The sequence below is a fragment of the Oncorhynchus nerka genome, linkage group LG17 (assembly GCF_034236695.1).
Source record: "Oncorhynchus nerka isolate Pitt River linkage group LG17, Oner_Uvic_2.0, whole genome shotgun sequence".
NCBI classification, from domain to species: Eukaryota; Metazoa; Chordata; class Actinopteri; order Salmoniformes; family Salmonidae; genus Oncorhynchus; species Oncorhynchus nerka.
Window position 1 is genome coordinate 33,898,484 of NC_088412.1, and position 21,995 is coordinate 33,920,478.

Consider the following 21,995-nt stretch of genomic DNA (forward strand, 5'->3'; position numbering starts at 1 on the left):
TGGCCCCTTTTTCTGGAGCAACTCTTGGGTCGTCCCGCCCGATTGGCTATTACTTTGGCTGACTATGTTATACATAGTCTGACATGGACTGAAATCCACTAACCTTATTGGGTTTTAACCCTAGAATTAGAACACAGATTTCACACACTGAGCATCAATGCTCATGTACTGCAATGTACAGTGACTAATGGAGCATAAAGTACACCATGCGGTATAAGGGATAACCTTGCCTCTAGTGTGTGAGAACTTGGCGTGAGGGTCCTCTTTAACCTATAGCACACCTCTCCATCTTTGCGTGTGGTTGGGGGTCAGGTGGGAACCCAGAAGGTACTAAGCCATTTCCCATGACACGTTCAAAAGCTTTCCAAAGGTGATACACCTGACTGTAACAGACGGCATTCAGTAACTGCACACACACACACACACACACACACACACACACACACACACACACACACATGCACACCAATGACTGTATGGTGCACAATATGCACTGTACACTAACAAACATGCCCACTAACACCCAGAAACACTCGTACATAAACACGGATGCAATACGCATCACCTAGTTGTGAACACACACACAGACCTTGGCTTACATAAGTGGCCTAAGAGGAAAGCTATGAGTTGTGGCAGTCATCAAAGCTCTGTTTGTTTGCTGTGTGTGTCTGGGAGGAGGACCGTGGTAATAACAGCAGTCTGAACAGTACTATAATTAAGTTAAAGCTCCCTGCTGTGATGAAGTGACTGCATTATCCTGCTACACTCACTCTCTCTCTCTTACTCTCTCTGTCTCCCACTCTCTCTCTCTCTCTCTCTCTCTCTTTCTCTCTGTCTCTCACTCCCTCTCTCTCTCTCTCTCTCTCTCTCTCTCTCAGTCTCTCACTCCCTCTCAGTCTCTCTCTCTCTCTCTCTCTCTCTGTCTCTCTCTCTCTCTCTCTTATTCTCTCTGTCTCTCTCTCCCTCTCCCTCTCCCCCCCCCCCCCTCTCTCTCTCTCTCTCTCTCTCTCTGTCTCTCACTCTCACTCTCTCCCCCTCTCTCTCTGTCTCTGTCTCTCTCTCTGAGGGGGGGAAGCTTTCATCTCAATACAGACGGACAGAAGGAGCAAAAGGAGGGAGGGAGCAGTGTACACTAAAGCTGAACATCTCTCTCTCTCTCTGTCTCTCTCTCCGTCTCTTTCTCTCTCTCTGTCTCTCTGTTGATCTCTCTCTGTCTCTCTCGCTCTCTCTCTCGCTCTCTGTCTCTGTCTCTGTCTCTGTCTGTCTTTGTCTTTGTCTCTCTTTCTCTCTCTCTGTCTCTCTCCCTCGCTCTCTCTCTCTGTCTCTGTCTGTCTTTGTCTTTGTCTCTCTTTCGTCTCTCTTTCACAGAGACCTCTGTATCTGAAATTCATTAATCCTTTGTGTCATATAACAGTAAAATCTCTGAAGCTTCCATTCACTAAGAGATTTGAAGGGGACACACCTGTGTCCAGGGAGCACCTCCCAGAGCTCATTAGTGTTAATCCTGAGTGACAACATGGCTTCACAAAAACACCGCCGAGGAGCTCCAACCCAGCCTGCTCTAACCTGCTGTGGAAAAGAAAGTGAAACCAGGGGAGAATTCTTGCCCCCTCTAAATGAAGCCACAGAAGTTCAAGGCTACTGCAGGCATTGTTAACAGGAAACAGGATCCCCGTTACAGTGAATGGAAAAAATGTGATCTTCGTGGTCAATCTTCAGGTAAATAAATACATCTTGAGAAAAACACACCAGATGTATGTCCTTGAACCTTTTATTTTAAAATCGTACGCAGAAGAAGTTTTTAGGATAATTGAGTTGCTAATGGCAGCCTGCAGTACCCCGGTCGGCCTTCAACTTGACTTACGCAATGAGAGGGGGCAGCACTGAGCTAGCCTGCAACATCACTTCCTGGAGTTGCTCAAACTGCATCTTAACCGACTTAATTTGGCTTCAGTGCTCTATTGAGTCTCACAAAGGAATGAAGTGTCACGTGATCAATGGCTTTGTTCCATTCATATATACAGCCATTGAGTGACACACAGCTGACAGCCATGACAGGCTGAAACGTGACCAGGCTAAAGCCCTGTTTATAACCTCACCTTCCAATTACCAGGCCTACAGGATTAATAAGAAAGATCAATTAAGCAGAGCCCTTATAAAATCGTCAGTCTGTTTGGACTTTCTCTGTTGGCTTTTGTTCACGCCATGTTTAATGAAAGAGAAAGTGCTGTTTGTGTTAAAAAAAAACAGACAGTATCGTCATCCAATTTCAAGTGACAAGGTATTTGTGTTGCCATGGTAACCTTTGCCCAACATTCAGGGAGAAAAGGCTATGAATGATGGCAAAAAAGGGTTCACATCTATGTCCATACACTATACACTGTATCTAAAAGTATGTGGACAACCCTTCAAATTAGTGGATTTCTTCCCTGCTAGAGCTGCCCTGGTCAACTGTAAATGCTGTTATTGTGAAGTGGAAATGTCTAGGAGCAATAATGGCTCAGCCTCGAAGTGGTAGGCCACACAAGCTCACAGAACAGGACCACCGAGTGCTGAAGCCCGCAGCACGTACATATCATCTGTCCTCTGTTGCAACACTCACTACTGAGTTCCAAACTGCCTCTGGAAGCAACGTCAGCACAGGAACGGTTGGTCGGGAGCTTCATGAAATGGGTTTCCATGGCCGAGCAGCCGCACACAAGCCTAAGATCACCATGCAAAATGCCAAGCATCGGCTGGAGTGGTGTAAAGCTCGCCAACATTGGACTCTGGAGTAGTGGATACGCATTCTCTGGAATGATGAATCACGCTTCACCATCTGGCAGACAAATCTGGTTTTGGCAAATCCCAGGAAAACGCTACCTGCCCCCATGCATAGTGCCAACTGTAAAGTATGGTGGAGGAGGAATAATGTTCTGGGCTGTTTTTCATGGTTTGGGCTAGGCCCCTTAGTTCCAGTGAAGATAAATCTTAATGCTACAGCATACAGTGACATTCTAGGTGATTCTGTGCTTCCAACTTTCTGCATCCGTTTGGGGAATGCCCTTTCCTGTTTCAGCATGACATTGCCCCGTGCACAAAGCGAGGTCCATACTGAAATGTTTGTCGAGATCGGTGTGGAAGGACTTGACTGATCTGCACAGATTCCTGACCTCAACCCCATTGAACACCTTAGGAATGAATTGGAAGGCCGACTGCGAGCCAGACATAATCGCCCAACATCAGTGCCCAACCTCACTAAAGCTCTTGTGGCTGAATGGAAGCAAGTCAGCAATGTTCCAACATCTATTGGAAAGGCTTCCCAGAAGAGTGGAGGCTGTTATAGCAGCAAAGGGGGGGACAGGCTCCACATTAATGCCCATGATTTTAGAAAGAGACGCTCGACAAGCAGGTATCCACATACTTTAGGTCACGCTGTGTGATATTTGACTAATTTTGCAGTTGTAAGGAAAAACCAGTAAATGTGGACAGAGGCCAGAACCGCGCATAGGAGACAAAATCCCCATTTAATGGCTCATGGATAAGAACGGCTCACACACAAGGCACATTACACAGACATTCATACAGTGCACAGAAACTCTCTCATAGACATGTTGGTTACTGTGTTTGTCCAATGATCCCATGACACACTGCGAGTTGATTAGCTAATAATCATCCAACCCAATGCCGACTCAGCTCATTCCCTTACGGCCCTGGTTGAAAAACAACTCTTTGAACAAGGTGAGTGTGTTTGTGTCAGCATTTTAATGTCTGCCGTATACTAGTGCGTAGCTCCCATGTGTCCCATGCTCCTATAGTAATGTAAACGAAGACCCTGGATTGGACCTGACAAATCCAAACCTTTCAAAAGCACACAAATTAAAGTTCCAGTCACAAACACGTCCTGTCCCACACCCACCCTGAAACAAACAGTAGGCACATAGAGCACATGCAGGGGTCAGAGTATCATTTGACATGGTGTATGTCATGTGAAATAGCACCGCATTAACACAATAGGGATGCTACAGTGATCATAATGAAGGTTCCATTTACGGTTTGCCTTTTCAACTAAAGTATGCCTGGTTCTCCAAGGAGTTACTAGTGCACATAGGTAGGGTATGGTATGTTATCCCTAGCACATGCAGGTCCACAAAGCAGGCCTGCAGGCTCAGTGTGTTGTCTGAAAGGGAGGGGCAGGCACAGCTGTTCAGAGGTAAAACATTCCACAGACCCATGTTTCTCCTCAAAACACACATGCTCAGAGCAGGAACCCGGGACCTCATTTATAACCGTTGCGTAAATTTCACACATAAACTCGGCGCATGCCATACATACACATGTTTCCCGTTATCAATCAGACCTGGAACTAATTTGGAACTATCGTAATTAGACCACGGCAGTTTCTAAAAGAAAGAGCAATGGCAAATTTGATCAAATGTTTTTCGGAGGTGTTGGCGGAATGTTTTCTCTTCTGCTGTATTTGGCAAATGACTGTGACAGTTTCTAAAATAAAAAATAAGGCAAATTGTTTTGGAGCCGTCGGCGCACAATGTTTGAATTCAATTTTGCATTGACTTTTCCCCAACCTAAACATGCTGGACTGCCCGCGAATTCTGAATTACAGTACTAGGGTTGGCCTCTCCAGTCCTGTTCTAAATAGGTTTAGGATCTATTTGACTGGTTAAGAGTTTTTTTTGTCACCCTTGGTAAACATAACCCATAGAAATACATATCACGTGGCATTCCACAAGGTTATATTTCGGGTCCAGTACTGTTCAATTTATTTATGCTACCCCTTGGCAGCATTATAAGAAAACACAGCATTGATTTTCACTGCTACGCAGACGATACACATCTTTTCATTTCTGTGTCACCAGAAGATTTTAGCTACACGGATACATTATTAGACTGTATTAGTGATTTAAATACTTGGATGGCTCACAACTTCCTCCAGCTAAACAGCTTTGTAGTGAATTTCCATGAATACAATTTTTTTTAACAGCCAATTGTTGCAGGATATCCAAGGATTGTTAATGTTGGAACCAAAGCAAAGAGAGAGAATCTGGATGCACATTTGAATTCACTGGCAATAAAGATAAAATACCAAGTATAAAACCTGGGAATTATTTTATTATTCTGAACTCAATTTTGGATCATACATTAGGAATGTGACCAAAATAGCTTTTTGCTGCCTGAGGAACATTGCCAAGGTGTGGCCGTTTCTCTCTCAGGCTAGTACAGAGAGACTCATCCATGCTTCTATTACAAGCAGACTTGACTTCTGTAATGCTCTCCTGTCTGGTCTACCCAAGAATGCCATTGGTCAACTGCAAAACATACAAAATACTTCAGCATGGGTACAGACCAAGACTAGACAGAGACCACACATTACATCGGTTTTAAGTTCTCTACACTGTGAGTTTTAGAATGAATTTCGAATGAATTTTAAGATTATTCTATTGTTTTTTTTAACCAATCCACGATTGGACCCCAATACATGTCAGACATGCTTTTAAGTTATGTACCCAAAGCCTAGGACCAAGAGGCATGGAGAGGCAGCCTTTAGTTATTATGCCCCCAGCCTCTGGAATAGCCTGCCAGAGAAGACATTTTTGAAAGATATCTTAAAACACACCTTTTTAGCTTTGATATTCCTCAGGGTGCTTTTTAGTCATTCAGTTTTTAATTGTTGTTCTTTTGTTTTTTATTCTCTTATGTTTGTTCTGTAGTAAATATTTCTGTTTTTATTTGATTATTTTCCGGTAAAGCACATTGTGTTGCATTCCATGTCTGAAATGTGCTGTATAAATAGGTCTTGGTTTGATTTTATACTTAGGCTACAGTGGCAGCATAGCCTACATAGAACTACGTCAATGTCAAATGTCAACTGTCTGTCCACCGGTTAAATTCAACTGTGTATTATAAACCGCACTGCCTATGGGATTGCATACAGCAAAACTTGAATACATAACCTATCTATTTACTAGGCTCGTAGGCTGAATTAAACGAAACATGCGCATGGTAATTTGTGGTATTGCTACTTCTGGAATATGAACCCATAACAGCCAGAAAAGGTGAGGAATTATTCTGCAATGGTTATGAAAACAAAATAAATAGGAAATAGATTCCGATGTATAATTATTTTAGATTCCAAAAATAAAACACATAAATTTTTGCTTTTCTCACTAAAGACAAATGTTTTTATTATGATTTATCTTTTTTTTGTAGGCTTATCATCATATCATATATCATATCATAGATACTTACTTGCCTGTTTGCAATACGATACTTCAACAACTACAAAAATGTGCTTACTTAAGGTGTAAAGTCTGCGTGGAGAACATTCTCACGCCAAATAACTGGCGCACGCATGTTTTTGGGGTATATTGCTGCTTATGCAGCGGTTATAAATGACGCCCCTGGTGATTATAAAGCTGATGAATAATAAGAAGCAAATGAATAATGAATGTCACACTGCAGATAATCATGACATGTTAAGGGACACAGAAGGAGACGACTCATGACGACTGCACAGAGAACATGGGAATACCATAATACACAGGATGAGACCAAATGTATTCGTACTGAGCGCAAGATACAATGAACACATGCACACACACCCTGTAAACACACTCTGTCAACAGAAACCCATACTATACAAATGGTTTGGTTTGAAGTGTGTACACATATGAAGTGTATGCACACAAATATCGAGTGTATGTACACAACACAGGCAAAGTACTTGACACTTGTAATGGATAGGATGAGACCTACATTTGGTCCATGAAGGATGTAGGTTAGCCTATGCAACATAATATGTGTTAAATATGTGTACATAAGATTTCAAAACTCTAAACATCCATTTTCAGAAATGTTGGTAAAGATTATGAAAGAGATTGGTGTATTTTTTCACTATCTAATCATGGCATTGGGTTTTTCAATTAAAGTCATGTTTTAAGCAGAATGCTACATACTGTATCCGCCAAACTCTGAGAAATACGTAGTATCAGCTAGGTTTTACATAGTCAAATGTAAGAAATAACTACATTCTTTATAAATAAGTAGTACAGCTAGGTTTTACATAGTCAAATGTAAGAAATAACCACATTCTTTATAAACAAGTAGTACAGCTAGGTTTTACATAGTCAAATGTAAGAAATAACTACATTGTTTATAAATAAGTAGTACAGCTAGGTTTTATATAGTCAAATGTAAGAAATAACTACATTGTTTATAAATAAGTAGTACAGCTAGGTTTTATATAGTCAAATGTAAGAAATAACTACATTGTTTATAAATAAGTAGTACAGCTAGGTTTTACATAGTCAAATGTAAGAAATAACTACATTGTTTATAAATAAGTAGTACAGCTAGGTTTTACATAGTCAAATGTAACAAATAACTACATTCTTTATAAATAAGTAGTAAATATTAAATGCATTTATCTTAAGATATCTAGGTGAGACAACCACATATATCAGTCAAATATACAAGATGCAAACATTCCATTGCAGCTAAACAATGGATGGGTTTTGCAACAAAAAAAAAAAACGCATTTTCATAATTAATTAAACAGCAATATAAGCAACATAATTAATTAAACACCCATAAGAAATAATTTTCTGATGAAAAATGTGAAAAATGTGAAAAACTGGCTGATATAACATTTTGGAATTAAAGTCTTCATAAGTAGTCAGTTCATCCTTATCTACCCAGGTGGTCGAGATCAAAGGAACTCAAGCCTACTACATGTACAACTACTTTTAAAAGCACCCGTAAACAAAGAACTTAGATACGAGCAAAGAGGCTTCCCAGATATAGAAATATATCAAATACAAATATAAAACATCTACACCCTGCCCATCAAGGTTCTGTCTATCCTCTCTATCTCTATGATCTGAGTGTCTATTAGAAATCTCCACAGATCTGGTGCTGAGTCTCTCTCTCTCTCTCTCTCTGAGCCAGACCTCTAAATCTGACTGCCCAGTCTTGGACAACAGAGCTCAGGGCAGGGCAGAGGAGCAGGCAGCCATGGAGCTCTTTGGAGCGACTCTAACGGCTCAGAGTCTGTCTGAATCAGCACATAGTTACTCTCACTCAGACGTTCAGGTCACTGATCACAGATAGAATGGACAAGATACTTTACAGACACTTACAGACACAGGCAAAACATAGGGAGAGAACGTGTCTGACATCCACTCACACAGACACAAACTCGCAATGCAAGCCGGATTCAAATGCATCTCTTAAAAGTACACAGACAGACGTATGAGACAATAGACAAACTGTCAAGTAGACTACTCCTACTTACTGTAGCAAGTCAAACTTTAGCAAGTAACAGTGATACAACATCCAGTACAGTCGGTACAGTTCCGACTACAGGGACAAGAGCTTGCAGGACTCACAGAGCGATGTTCACTTCAGGCAAAGCAGCTTCACCTGGACAGGTAATACTCAGGAAATAGGGTGTAACTCTAGACCTGTCAGAGAGCTACAGAGGGAGAGGGGGAAGGAGGGAGAAAGAGAGTAGGTAGGTGAACTGACAAAGGACTTTGCCCCGGTCACAGCGTCTGTTGATTGGCTGATGGAGTTTAGCCGGAAATGTTAGCTGGCTGCCCGTCCTGTGAGAATTCTGGGAAAGAGAACAGGACAGAACAGAGTCAGAGAGTTTTGGGTGTGCTGTGACGACCCAGAGCCTGCTGCTCACGTCAGGAAGCTGGTCCAGGTGACCAGGAAGTGGCAGAGACGGGCAGGGCCAGAACAGAGGTAAACAGAGAAGTGGCCAAACCTGCTCTGGGAGGAAGGGAGGGAGGATGTGAGAGACTAGGGGAAAGAGGAGGGTGGGGGAGCAAGGGGGGAAATAAAACTTAACGCACAACCAAGATGAGAAATCTTTTGTTTATTGTCAGATAATGAGGGATATTACAGATAATTTCCAGTGCTGGGCAGGCTTGGACAGGGCTCCATACCACCTACACACAACATGAAATAACACACACAACACACATAGACTAACCATAACAAAATCCTGTTCTTGGAGTCACATGGCCACTACTGTGCTACAGAGGCACTGTTCTAGCAAGTTCCTGAACAAGGCAAATCATCACCTCGTAATCTGAAGCAAATAACACAATGGCAGCTATGCTAACCAGAGACAGACTGCATACGGCTAAGGCTTAGACAACAATACTTCAGTGTGTGTTGAGGTGTGTGTGCAACGCAGATGAATACAGATATTACACCAGGGGGTTGGACAGCTTCCGGTGTTTTTGTTGTGGTTTTCCTGCTTTCTGACAATAGTTCCTTCTTTCAACCCACAAAATGACCTGTCTATGTGTGTCAGAGTGTAAAAAACAACTGCTATCCTAAGTTTCTGTTGTGGTTTTTCGTGCATCCCAGTTTTCTCTGTAAACCCAGAACATGAGCCACCTACAGGTGTTACAGTGAGACAGACTGACAGAGACTTGAGACTTAATGATGTATTTAATCGTGAGTCAGAGTATGACACATCTGATAATTGACTGAGATTGCTGAAGGCTCTTTAGTTGCTAGCCCTGGGATCATTAAAACCCCACTCACTTCTATTGTATGTTCTAGCCAGTCAGTGTTTTCTTTTATTACAGCATTTGGAATAGGCCTGGCATTGGACAGGCAAAAGTTGATCCTTCAGTCACACAATTTGCAGTCAGTATTTTTTGGCAGCTTCCCCGTTCTGGAGTCCCTTAAGTTAATGGAAGTGGGTGTGTGATTAAAAAAAAAAAAAAAGCATGTTTGTGCTTTAAAAACGACCTGTGTGTGTGTGTGTGTGTGTGTGTGTGTGTGTGTGTGTGTGTGTGTGTGTGTGTGTGTGTGTGTGTGCGTGCGTGTGTGTGTGTGCGTGTAGCAGAGGTGGGACCAAGTCATTGTTGTACAAGTCACAAGTAAGTCTCAAATCTTAGCACTCAAGTCGCAAGTCAAGTCCCAAATCAAGACAGGCAAGTCCGAGTCAAGTCTCAAGTCAAGACCGTCAAGTTTCAAGTCAAGTCTCAAGTCCTAAACTTTGAGTTTCGAGTCCTAAACAAGTCATAATGTGCTCAAGTCAAATGTAATACCATTTCATATTTTTTTAACAACAGTAGTAGTTAGTATATTACATTTACGCAAATCATGAATGCTTTAAAAAAATATATATATTTATTACTTTCCAAATAAACTTTATATCTCCATGGAAATACATGGGTAGCCATGAGAAAGACTATTGAGGATTGCAAACCTTAACACACACACACAAACACACACACACACACACACACACACACACACACACACACACACACACACACACACACACACTCTGTGTGGTTACAGTAGGCTAACGTATGTCAATGGTTTTAGGAACAGCAGTAACATCAGGCAGGATTTAGGCTACCAACTGCCTAGCCAGTTGTAGCCACGAATGTCGAACAAAGTTGCAGACGTTCCTCTGCACTGCCACACACAACTTTTTCTCAGCTGGCACAATTTGATTGACTGCTGTCCGATTCAAACTGTAATCCGTTAAATGAAGAGTTGATGCGCTGCACACTTTTTTTAATAGCATCATTTGTAATATTTGGGCTTGAGGAGGGTATCAATTCAGGTTGAGTCATAAGTCTCAAGTCCAAGTCATGCCACGAGTCATTGGTGTTAAAGTAAAAGTCGAGTTGCAAGTCTTCATATTTGTGACTCGAGTCTGACTCGAGTCCAAGTCATGTGACTCGAGTCCACACCTCTGATGTTTACTGTAGGGTTATCATGCCACAAAGCACCAGTAAGTAATATGGTGCCAAATAAGTAGGACAGAAATGGTACAGAAACCGAATTTAATTTACTGTAGCCTCTAAATCCATCAAAAATCCTTCCCCATCAAAACAGACCAAAACAAAGGAAATCTTCAGAGATGACCGTATTCAAGAACGCACACACACACACACACACACACACACACACACACACACACACACACACACACACACACACACACACACACACACACACACACACACACACACACACGCAGGCAACATCAAAATAGACACTGTGGCACGCAACCATCGTGACCCTTTGTGCAACCTCACAGTAATCTTGTCACCTGGCAAAATCGCAGCAGAAACTCCACAAGTGCATCTGTTTAAAGCATCAAATAACATCTAAGTGTTTATGCAGATTTCCAGGTCCTTTGCATAACAGATCCAGCCATTGAGTGGAGTTTAATGACCAAAACCAATTCACGGGAATTTGAGAATGGCATCTATACATCACATTTGATTGTGTAAGTGTCTCTGTGTTTAAATGAGCTGCCATCTGTGCATGTGTTTCGATATGATCATTTCTCTGCTATATCTCCCTGCATCCTTCTGCTGGCTTTAGCCTGAAGCAAAGCATTTTTGCAGGGCCTGGTCAGTAGCACCTGGATAGGAGATTGTATGCTGCGGTGGAAAATGTGGTGTAGGGCCAATAGAGCAGACTCCTTCCTCTTGTAGTAAACAGGAGTCAATTGCTCCCCTGGGAGGAGTTAAAACAAAGACCTGACTTTCAGAGATCATCAAAACCTTTTAATGCAGTGGGCTAAATCGGGGTCACACAGAGTGTTTCTTTGTAGTCTTAAACAAATCTTCTTTGAAACAAAAGTATACACCTCACACACATGGTTATGCGTTTCAGAAAAAGATGGCACCGGTACAATGTCAGATAAAGAGTTGAAATGTATTCCATCTTGAGTTTGAATCCCAATATTACACTTTATATGCTTCACAGAAGACTGAAATATAACCACACCGTTTGGCATAGAAACACTGGATCTTCTGCATGAAATACAAAGTTTATTAGTTGTAAAAAACATGAATAACATTCCACCCATGCGGCCACTAGAGGGCGATTTGGTCATTTTACTGCAGGAAAGGGTTTAAATAACTCACAGCACTTGTTGCAAGACTATGTGACTACCTAAAGTAATCATCCTTAGCTTCCTATTGGCACAATTAGCCCCTAACCACTAACCACTAACCCCTAACCTCCCCACAGCATCTCTTCACCAGGTAATTGTTGTAAATAGTTTCCCCAATCTGTGTACCTAGTAGGATAAAAGAAAACACGGACAAAAATGTGCCTTTTGGGAGTTTAGATTGGATCTCTTCATCAATGCTGTCCGCTCTTGGATTGTGTTGTTTCGCAGTCAACCACCTGTCTGTTTTTAGTTAGCAACCACTCTGCGAAGAGATAGAGTCATTAGATCATTTATTTTGGTACTGTCCATATGTACTGTAGCTTGTTTTTGGTCACAGGCCCAGGAATGGCTGAAGAGTTGCAACAGTCATCTGGAGCTAACTCTGCAGACAACACCGCTGGGTGATCTGAAAAGTCATAGTCAATCGATCAATAATATACTCATACTTTTAGAAAAACATTTGATCTTTAATTTACAATCTGTAGAAACCATGAGAATAGACAGGTTCAAAACGTTTGTAAAACATCACAACACAGTTGAAAAATACATGGCAAATAAAATAGATAGCTGGGAGGGGTTGGATGGAGCTGAAGGGTGGGACTAATAACAACATAACTCATGTAAAATATACAGTGTCTGTAAAATGTATGTAGGATCAGAACGTTTGGCAAATAGAAATAGATGGGAGAGGTTGTGGGTAGAGGAAGGACAGGACTAAAAACAAACAAAATACAACTATTGTAAAACAGACTGTGTCAGTAGAATGTATATAGTAGGTATAAGCTGGAGGTAGAAGCCTAAGTTTTGCTGTTTGTTCGTTTGCTCCAATTAGGGGATGGGTGGTAGGGTTAGTGGAAAATAATAAGAGTTTATTCGGAAGACAACAGCTCTATAAACATTATTCTGTGGTGCCCCGACTCCCTAGTTAATTACATTTGCATGATTCGTTTAAATCAGGTTATATTAATTACAGAGAATTGATTTTATAAAATAGCATGTCATAATTTAATCCATAGTAAAATGTATATATACAGTACCGGTCAAAAGTGTGGACACACCTACTCATTCAAGGGGTTTTCTTTCTTTCTTTTTTTTAAACTATTTTCTACATTATAGAATAATAGTGAAGACATCAAAACTATGAAATAACACATATGGAATCATGTAGTCAACAAAACATCTACATGTATTTTACATTTGAGATTCTTCAAATAGCCACCCTTTGTCTTGATGACAGGTTTGCACACTCTTGGCATTCTCTCAACCAGCTTCACATGGAATGCTTTTCCAACAGTCTTGATGGAGTTCCCACATATGCTGAGCACTTGTTGGCTGCTTTTCCTTCACTCTGCGGTGCAACTCATCCCTAACCATCTCAAATGGGTTGAGGTCGGGTGATTGTGGTAGCCATGCTGGTTAAGTGTGCCTTGAAGTCTAAATAAATCACAGACAGTGTCACCAGCAAAGCGTCTCCACACCACACACGTGGAGATCATCCGTTCACCTCCTCTGCATCTCACAAATACACGGCGGTTCATACCAAAAATCTCAAATTTGGACTCATCAGACCAAAGGACAGATTTCCACCGGTCTAATGTCCAGTGCTCGTGTTTCTTGGCTCAAGCAAGTCTCTTCTTCTTATTGGTGCCCTTTAGTAGTGGTTTCTTTGCAGCAATTCGACCATGGAGGCCTGATTCACGCAGTCTCCTCTGTACAGTTGATGTTGAGATGTGTCTGTTATTTGAACTCTGAATCATTTATTTGGGCTGCAATTTCTGAGGCTGGTAACTCTAATGAGCTTATCCTCTGCAGCAGAGTTAACTCTGGGTCTTCCTTTCCTGTGGTGGTCCTCATGAGAGCCAGTTTCATCATAGCGCTTGATGGTTTTTGAAACGGCATTTGAAGAAACTTTCAAAGTTCTTGAAATGTTCCTGATTGACTGACCTTCATCTCTTAAAGTTGTGATGGACTGTCATTTCTCTTTGCTTATTTGAGCTGTTCTTGCCATTATATTATTCTGTATACCAACCCTACCTTGTCACAACACAACTGATTGGCTCAAACTCATTATTAAGAAGGAAAGAAATTCCACAAATAAACTGTTAATTGAAATGCATTCCAGGTGACTACCTCATGAAGCTGTTTCAGAGAACACCAAGAGTCTGCAAAGCTGTCATCAAGGCAAAGGGTGGCTACTTTGAAGAATCTCAAATAAAATATATTTTGATTTGTTTAACACTTTTTGGTTACTGCATAATTCCATATGTGTTATTTTATAGTTTCGATGTCTTCACTATTACTCTACAATGTAGAAAATAGTAAAACACAAAGAAAAACCCTTGAATGAGTAGATGTTTCCAAACCTTTGACTGGTACTGTGTAAATATATTCACAACAAAAATATGTGGGGGATATGAAATGATGCAGACAATTACATTGATGGAAGCTACAATCTATCTGCAATATTAAAGCTTGGGGGTGGGGGGTAGATTGCCTCTCTTCATCAATGCTGTCTGTGCTTAGACTGTGCTTGGACTGTGCTTGGACTGTGCTTGGACTGTGCTTCGTTGATTTCTACCACTTGTCTGTTTTTACTTGGCAACCACTCAACTCTCACTTTAAACAAAGTACTACTTATAAAGGCTTTATACAGCATACATAAAGGCTTCACAAATCATTCATCAGTGTGTGTCACACTCTAGTAATGGTGTATGAAGGGTGACATAACAATTACCACTGTAGGATGAATGGCCAAATATAACATATCGCATGTTTATACACCAATTATAGAGTTTAGCAAATGCTTCTAGATGATATGTGAGCACTAACGTAATGTTTATGAAGCCTTCATGTACACTATATACACCTTTATTAGCCGTGCTTCGTTTAAATTGGGACCCAACTCTTTTGCATTCTCATCCTCTCTTTCCATCTATCTTTTTCTCTCTCACGCCCCCACAACATTCCCCCCCTTCTCTCTCTCTCTCTTTCTCTCTCTCTCTCTCTTTTTCTCTCTCTCTCTCCCTCTCATCAGTCTGTGATTAGGAGTCTACATCAGGGTATTTGTCACAATGCATCTCTGGGGTTTTGAGCCCATCTACCAACCAATAGGGATGACGAGGGTCTTTGTGAGTGAGGGTTGATGAACTGACAGCTCTGTTTTGCTGAGTACTATTTACTGCTGTCATCTATCACTCTGTCCATCCGTCCTCTCCTTTCCTATACAGGGCCAGGGAGGCTCATTGATAACGGGTTTGCAGGCTTGATAACATGCAACAGCTATTAAGGCATTAGGTCCCTACTAGGATTGGTTGTACATTTGCAGCCCCTAAGAATGTGCAATATATTAAATATTCTGCTCAGTATTTGTCATAACATGTGTAGCTGTGGCGACTGTCACTACAAATGCTCCTCTGAGCCCTTGCTGTGTCCTCTATCTGTTGGTGTGAAATTAGACTTCATAGTGATACAGTTACTACTGTCTGACAGGGTCCCCCCTCTCACTGACCGACTGTCACCCCTATCAACACACCTGCTGGGATTCAGATAGGAAGCACCCCTATGCTCTCTCCTTGTCGTTCTCTAGCTCTAACAAACACTCTCTCTCCAACCCTCTCCATTCCGCCTGTCTATGGCTTAGGAACAATTAGACTGTAAGAAGAACAGAGCATCACTATCTGTGTCCATGCCGACTGCCCAGGGACGGTTCAGAATGGGCATGGAAATGTGTCTTATTCAGGGGAGTATTGGGTTATGCGATAGGGAGCTATACCACTGTGAGACTAACCGGGCTGTTTCACACTGTCTGTAACTCTGGGAGTAGTGCAGCTAAACTCCCGACAGATCTATTAAAGGGAGTGAAAATGTTCCTCTGCTTCATTTTTTGTTGCCCTGTAGGATAGTACATAAACACTAGGATCTAGGAGAAACCAATATCCCTCTCTATTGGACTCTTTCTCTTTCACTGTCATCTCTACGACACTTTCTTTCTCCCTTTCTTTCAATTAAACTTTGTCCGCTCTCCCTCGTCCCTGTCTCACTTTCCTCTGCCTTTCTCATGCTCTCCTGCCATCTGTATTTAATTACATTTAGATTGCATGGCAGGAATGATTATAACATTATTATAAAACTAGACATGAAAACACTAAATCAAACAAATGCAGAAAATCTCTCTTCTAATCCCCCTCTCTCTCACCTAAGCTCTCTCTCTCTATCCTTGTTGCCCCTCTCTCTCACCTAAGCTCTCTCTCTCTATCCTTGTTGCCCCTCTCTCTACTGGCTAGGAAATGTCAAGCGGCTCTCTCTCTCTCTATCCTTGTTGCCCCTCTCTCTAGTGGCTAGGAAAGGTCAAGCGGCTCTCTCTCTCTCTCTATCCTTGTTGCCCCTCTCTCTAGTGGCTAGGAAAGGTCAAGCGGCTCTCTCTCTCTCTCTATCCTTGTTGCCCCTCTCTCTAGTGGCTAGGAAAGGTCAAGCGGCTCTCTCTCTCTATCCTTGTTGCCCCTCTCTCTAGTGGCTAGGAAAGGTCAAGCGGCTCTTCCCTCCATACGTCATCCATTGTTCATGGTAACAATGCAAATGCTCCCCTTAGCATGAATATTGAAGAGGAAGACAGTGGGAGGAAGGTCACCAAGAAGAACGAGGTCCCTCTCTATCCCCGTGGAGACGCCATGCACCTCAGTCTAGCAGAACTAATGTGATCATTTAAAAGAGAGAGGGGGGGGGGGGGGGGGGCGTGAGGGTGAGGAAGGATTCTCAATTAGAGAAGCATGAAGACCCCTTGTATGACCTGATGTATGACACCACAACCATTAGCATGTGCTTTGAAGTGTATGAGTTTTGTTTATTGGTGTATGTCAAATGTAGGTTACTGATTAGTGTGCATGCAGTTACGGTACATAGTCAAAGCTTCTGTACATAGTCAAGATTTCCTTAATTTTGGGTCAGTCTGTCACGCCCTGACCTTAGAGAGCCTTTTTATGTCTCTTTTTGGTTTTGTCAGGGTCTGATTTGGGTGGGCATTCTATGTCCTTTAATTCTATGATTTGTGTTTCTATGTGTCTATCGTTGTCTCTGGTTAGGAATCATATTTAGGTGGCCCTTTTCCCTCCTTTCAGTGTGGGTAGTTGACTTGTGTTCATGGCACTTAGCCCTCATAAGCTTCGCGGTTGTTTATATTGTTTCTTGTTTTGTTGGCGTCATTCTAAAATAAAATAAAACGTACGCTCACAACGCTGCACTTTGGTCCACTTCTTTCGACGGCCGTGACACAGTCACAGTGTTCAGGTATTCTGCCACTGTGTACTCACTGTTTAGGGCCAAATAGCATTATAAACTCAGCAAAAAAAGAAACGTCCCATTTTCAGGACCCTGTCTTTCAAAGATAATTCATAAAAATCCAAATAACTTCACAGATCTTCATTGTAAAGGGTTTAAACACTGTTTCCCATGCTTGTTCAATGAACCATAATTAATGAACATGCACTTGTGGAACGGTTGTTAAGACACTAACAGCTTACAGACGGTAGGCAATTCAGGTCACAGTTAAGAAAACTTAGGACACTAAAGAGGCCTTTCTACTGACTCTTAAAAACACAAAAAGAAAGATGCCCAGGGTCCCTGCTCATCTGTGTGAACGTGCCTTAGGCATGCTGCAAGGAGGCATGAGGACTGCAGATGTGACCAGGGCAATAAATTGCTATGTCCATACTGTGAGACGCCTAAGACAGCGCTACAGGGAGACAGGGCGGACAGCTGATCGTCCTCGCAGTGGCAGACCACGTGTAACAACACCTGCACAGGATCAGTACATCCGAACATCACACCTGTGGGACAGGTACAGGATGGCAACAACAACTGCCCGAGTTACACCAGGAACGCACAATCCCTCCATCAGTGTTCAGACTGTCCGCAATAGGCTGAAAGATGCTGGACTGAGAGCTTGTAGGCCTGTTGTAAGGAAGGTCCTCACCAGACATCACCAGCAACAACGTCGCCTATGGTCACAAACCCACCGTCGCTGGACCAGACAGGACGAGTCGCGGTTTTGTCTCACCAGGGGTAATGGTTGGATTCACGTTTATCATCGACGGAATGAGCGTCACACCGAGGCCTGTACTCTGGAGCGGGAGGGTCCGTCATGGTCTGGGGCAGTGTGTCACAGCATCATCGGACTGAGCTTGTTGTCATTGCAGGCAATCTCAACGCTGTGTGTTACAGGTAAGACATCCTCCTCCCTCATGTGGTACCCTTCCTGCAGGCTCGTCCTGACATGACCCTCCAGCATGACAATGGGTCACGTAGTGTAGGCCAGAAGGCTAGACTGTAAAACCTAACCTCTATCAAATAAAAAGATGTCAGAGCCGCAGAAGTACCTTTATGCATATGGGTGTTTATTTACATAAAGTGAATCCAGAAGAAAAACCAACAGTACTGCCATATGGGGACAGCTTAAAAACAATGCTGCCCCCATCAACAGCTCAATCCAAAATGGTTCCCCCTTGAACTGAAAGAGAGGCTCCTTTTGTAGGGGAAGCCCCTCCCATCAGAACATACCTAGCACTAATTAATTAAGCAATTACCTTCATCACAGCCTACATTTTCCACTCAGCTAAACATCATGAATTATATACATTGCAACACATTTCTCATGATACAATATACCAATATAACACATTTACAAAATTCCCATCCCTACTGACATGGAGTCTCCCAATATGCCCATTCACATGAACGAGCCATTTGGGACAGGCACTACAAAGCCAGCCTGATTACCGTAGCTCTGGTCCTTATCCCAGCATACCCGGAAGCTACAGAGATGGAGAGAGAGGAACAGAACCAAACAAGCAAGGCACTCATCCATAACATTGATAAGTACGATAAACATTGCTTAAATTAAACATGAACGCTTGTCTGTATATTCTTTATACCATAAATTGTTACTGACGGGAGGCAAGAATAAAGTGTGAAATGTATGAACTAAGATAGAGAAGTTAACTTGTGTGTCGACCTACATTGGAGCAGGGAGGCGTGCTGAATGTGTGTGTGTTAGTGTACCAAACGCTGCCAGGGGCCAGTGATGGACTTCTCCGTTACACAATGCCATCAGCCATACTGATGAGGGCTAGGGCCATTCCCAGAAATGTCCGGTAACTTGAAGGTGCCTTGGTGGAAGAGTGGGGTAACATCTCACAGCAGGAACTGGCTAAATCTGGTGCAGTCCATGATGAGGAGGAGTTGCACTGCAGTACTTAATGCAGACACTGACTGTTACTTTTGATTTTGCACCCCCCCCCCTTTGTTCAGGGACACATTATTCCATTTCCGTTAGTCACATGTCTGTGTAACCTGTTCAATTTATGTCTCAGTTGTTGAATCTTATGTTTATACAACTATTTACACATGTTAAGTTTGCTGAAAATAAACGCAATTGACAGGACGTTACGTTACTTGCTTAGGGGACCAGGTTCATCTCTCTGTAGGTGATGGCTTTGTTATGGAAGGTTTGGGAATCTTCCTTTTTGGTGGCTCTTTTCTGGAGTTTGATAATTAGCTTGAATCAGTCTAAATCTGCTCTGCATGCATTATTTGGTGTTTTACGTTGTATGCAGAGGATATATTTTGTAGTGTCTCAATTTGGTGTTTGGCCCATTTAGTGAATTATTGGTTGGTGAGCGGACCCCAGACCTCACAACCATAAAGGGCAATGGATACTATAACTGATTCAATTCATTTTTGCCATATCCTAATTGGTATGTAGAATTGTATGTTCCTTTTGATCGTGTAGAAGACCTTTCTTGCCTTGTCTCTTAGATCGTTAACAGCTTTGTGGAAGTTACCTGTGGCGCTGATGTTTAGGCCAAGGTATATATCATTTTTTTGTATGCTCTAGAGCAGGGGTCCCCAAACTTTTTCCTGTGAGGGCCACATAACTTTTCCCTTCTCTGATGGGGGGCCGGTGTCAGTTTGTAACAGAAAAAGTGTGACGATCGTAGGGGAGCTTAAAATATTTATTGTTTTCCAGAAAGCCACACATAACCAAATAACCCTTTCCAGGTTCTTTACAGAAAACAAGTCAGGAAACAAATAATAACACTATTAATGAAATAAATAATAACTAAATAACCCTCTCTGAGTTCTTCACAGAAAAAACTGGAAATAAATAATAACTAAATAACTCTCTCTGGGTTCTTCATAGAAAAAAAAGCCATGGAACATTAACTTTCTGTCGTGCCATGCACAATCTTAACAGATAAAAGTTCAGCTCAGTTGTCAGAGCAGAATCTCTCTGACACATATGAGCAGTCTCTTAAAGTTCTTGTGTTCCTTCCTTATAATCCTTTTGTAGGTTCCAGTAGGCTTGTAGACACCGCTGTTTGCAGCTCTCTCTCATCAACTTCCCTGTGAAAACCACAAAAGAAGCAGGTTGAGAAACTGAACTAAGTGATACAGCACCTACACAGCACAATACATTTCACTACCAGTATGGTTGTAAAGATGGATTTTATCCCAGTAGATTTTATTATGATTATATTTGTTTATGCTCAGAATGACTCATTCAAGTCAGAAAAGTGAGCTTACCTATGTATGTTCATCAGTGTGAACTGTGGGCCTGCATCTGGCTGGTGAGAAGTTGAATATCAGGTTCCATTCTAGTTACAGCCAGTCTCAAGCACTGATGCAAATGTTCATCTGTCAATCTTGATCTCATCGGGGTTTTCAGCAGTTTCATGCGAGAAAAGGTTTTCTCGCAGATATACGTGCTGCCAAAAACTGTGGACATTTTCATTGCGTGTTTTTTGATGTTTGGATATGTGTCGTTTGGGAGGGCGGCATAGAAGTCAATGAGACTGTTGGGCTTGAATGCGTCTTTCAGAACATCACAGTTCTGTAACTCAGCCAACTCAAACTGATATGAAGGCTGGGCTTCATCAATGTCGGCAACAAAGGGGTTCTGAAAAAGACGGATTTCTTTTGCATGAACATGTAGTTCACTGAATCGCACACCGAACTCCGCCTTCAGCATTTCCAGTGCTTCCACGCACTTTTCAGCTGGGAACGGACCGCTGGGTTCTCTGTCGACAGGTTTTGGGTAGCAGGAAGATGGACGAAGTTGCGCTTTTTCACTTGTTCCAAAAGCAGCGCTAATTTCACCTCAAATGCTTTTATGTGTGAATACATGTCGCAAATGAGTTTCCCCGCCTTGTAGCTGCAAGTTAAGGCTGTTAAGTATTTCTGTCACGTCTGTTAAAAATGCGAGGTGCCATTTCCATTCTGGGTCGATCAGCTCTGGGACCGTTTTGTCTTTTAAATGAAGAAATGCGTTAATTTCGGGTAGCAGCTCGTAAAAACTCAAAACTCTGCCCCGGCTCAGCCATCGGACCTCTGTGTAGTACAGCACATCTCCCCCTTTGCTCTGATGAAGTTTATGCACGACACCACAACCTTCATTACAGAATCCCACTTCAACACTTTGCAGCACAGTGCTTGCTGGTGAATTAGGCAGTGGACTCGTAGCGGGGCGGTGAGACCCCTTTTTTCCAACTCCCGGTTCATGCATCCTATTAGACCGCGAGTTTCGCCCACCATGCTAGGAGCCCCGTCAGTCGTGATGCTAGCTAGCTTTGACCAGTCCAGGTCCAACTTCTCCATGGTTTGGCACACTTTGTCAAAAATATCCTCTCCCGTTGTAGTCCCTTTGAGACTTTGGAGGGCTGCCAGCTCCTCGCATATCTCAAAGTTTGCGCTAACTCCACGAATAAAAATGAGCAGTTGCGCTGTGTCTTGCACGTCCGTGCTCTCATCCAGTGCTAATGAAAAAAAGTCAAATTCTTTCGTCTTCTGCTGCAGCTGGGCATATACATTACTCCCGATTTCTTCAACGCGTCTGGTGATTGTACTCGCCGACAGACTTACGGCATTAAATGCATCTTTCTTCTCGGGACACACCTCCTCCGCGACAGCATCCATACATTTCTTAACAAACTCTCCGTCAGTGAAAGGCTTACCGCTTCTTGCTATCAGTTTAGCAACCCGAAAGCTGGCCCGAACGGAT

The 21,995-nt window shown here is 42.4% G+C and overlaps 1 protein-coding gene across 1 annotated transcript in view; it reads right to left on the reverse strand.

Annotated features, from left to right (window-relative positions):
• lnx1 (ligand of numb-protein X 1) overlaps positions 1-8,590 on the reverse strand; it is an 80,150-nt gene extending 71,560 nt beyond the window's left edge. The window contains exon 1 of the mRNA XM_065003130.1: positions 8,291-8,590. Coding sequence (XP_064859202.1) covers positions 8,291-8,331 — 41 coding nt within the window. The 5' untranslated portion in view covers positions 8,332-8,590. The remainder of the gene's footprint in view (positions 1-8,290) is intronic.
• Positions 8,591-21,995: the final 13,405 nt, after the last annotated feature.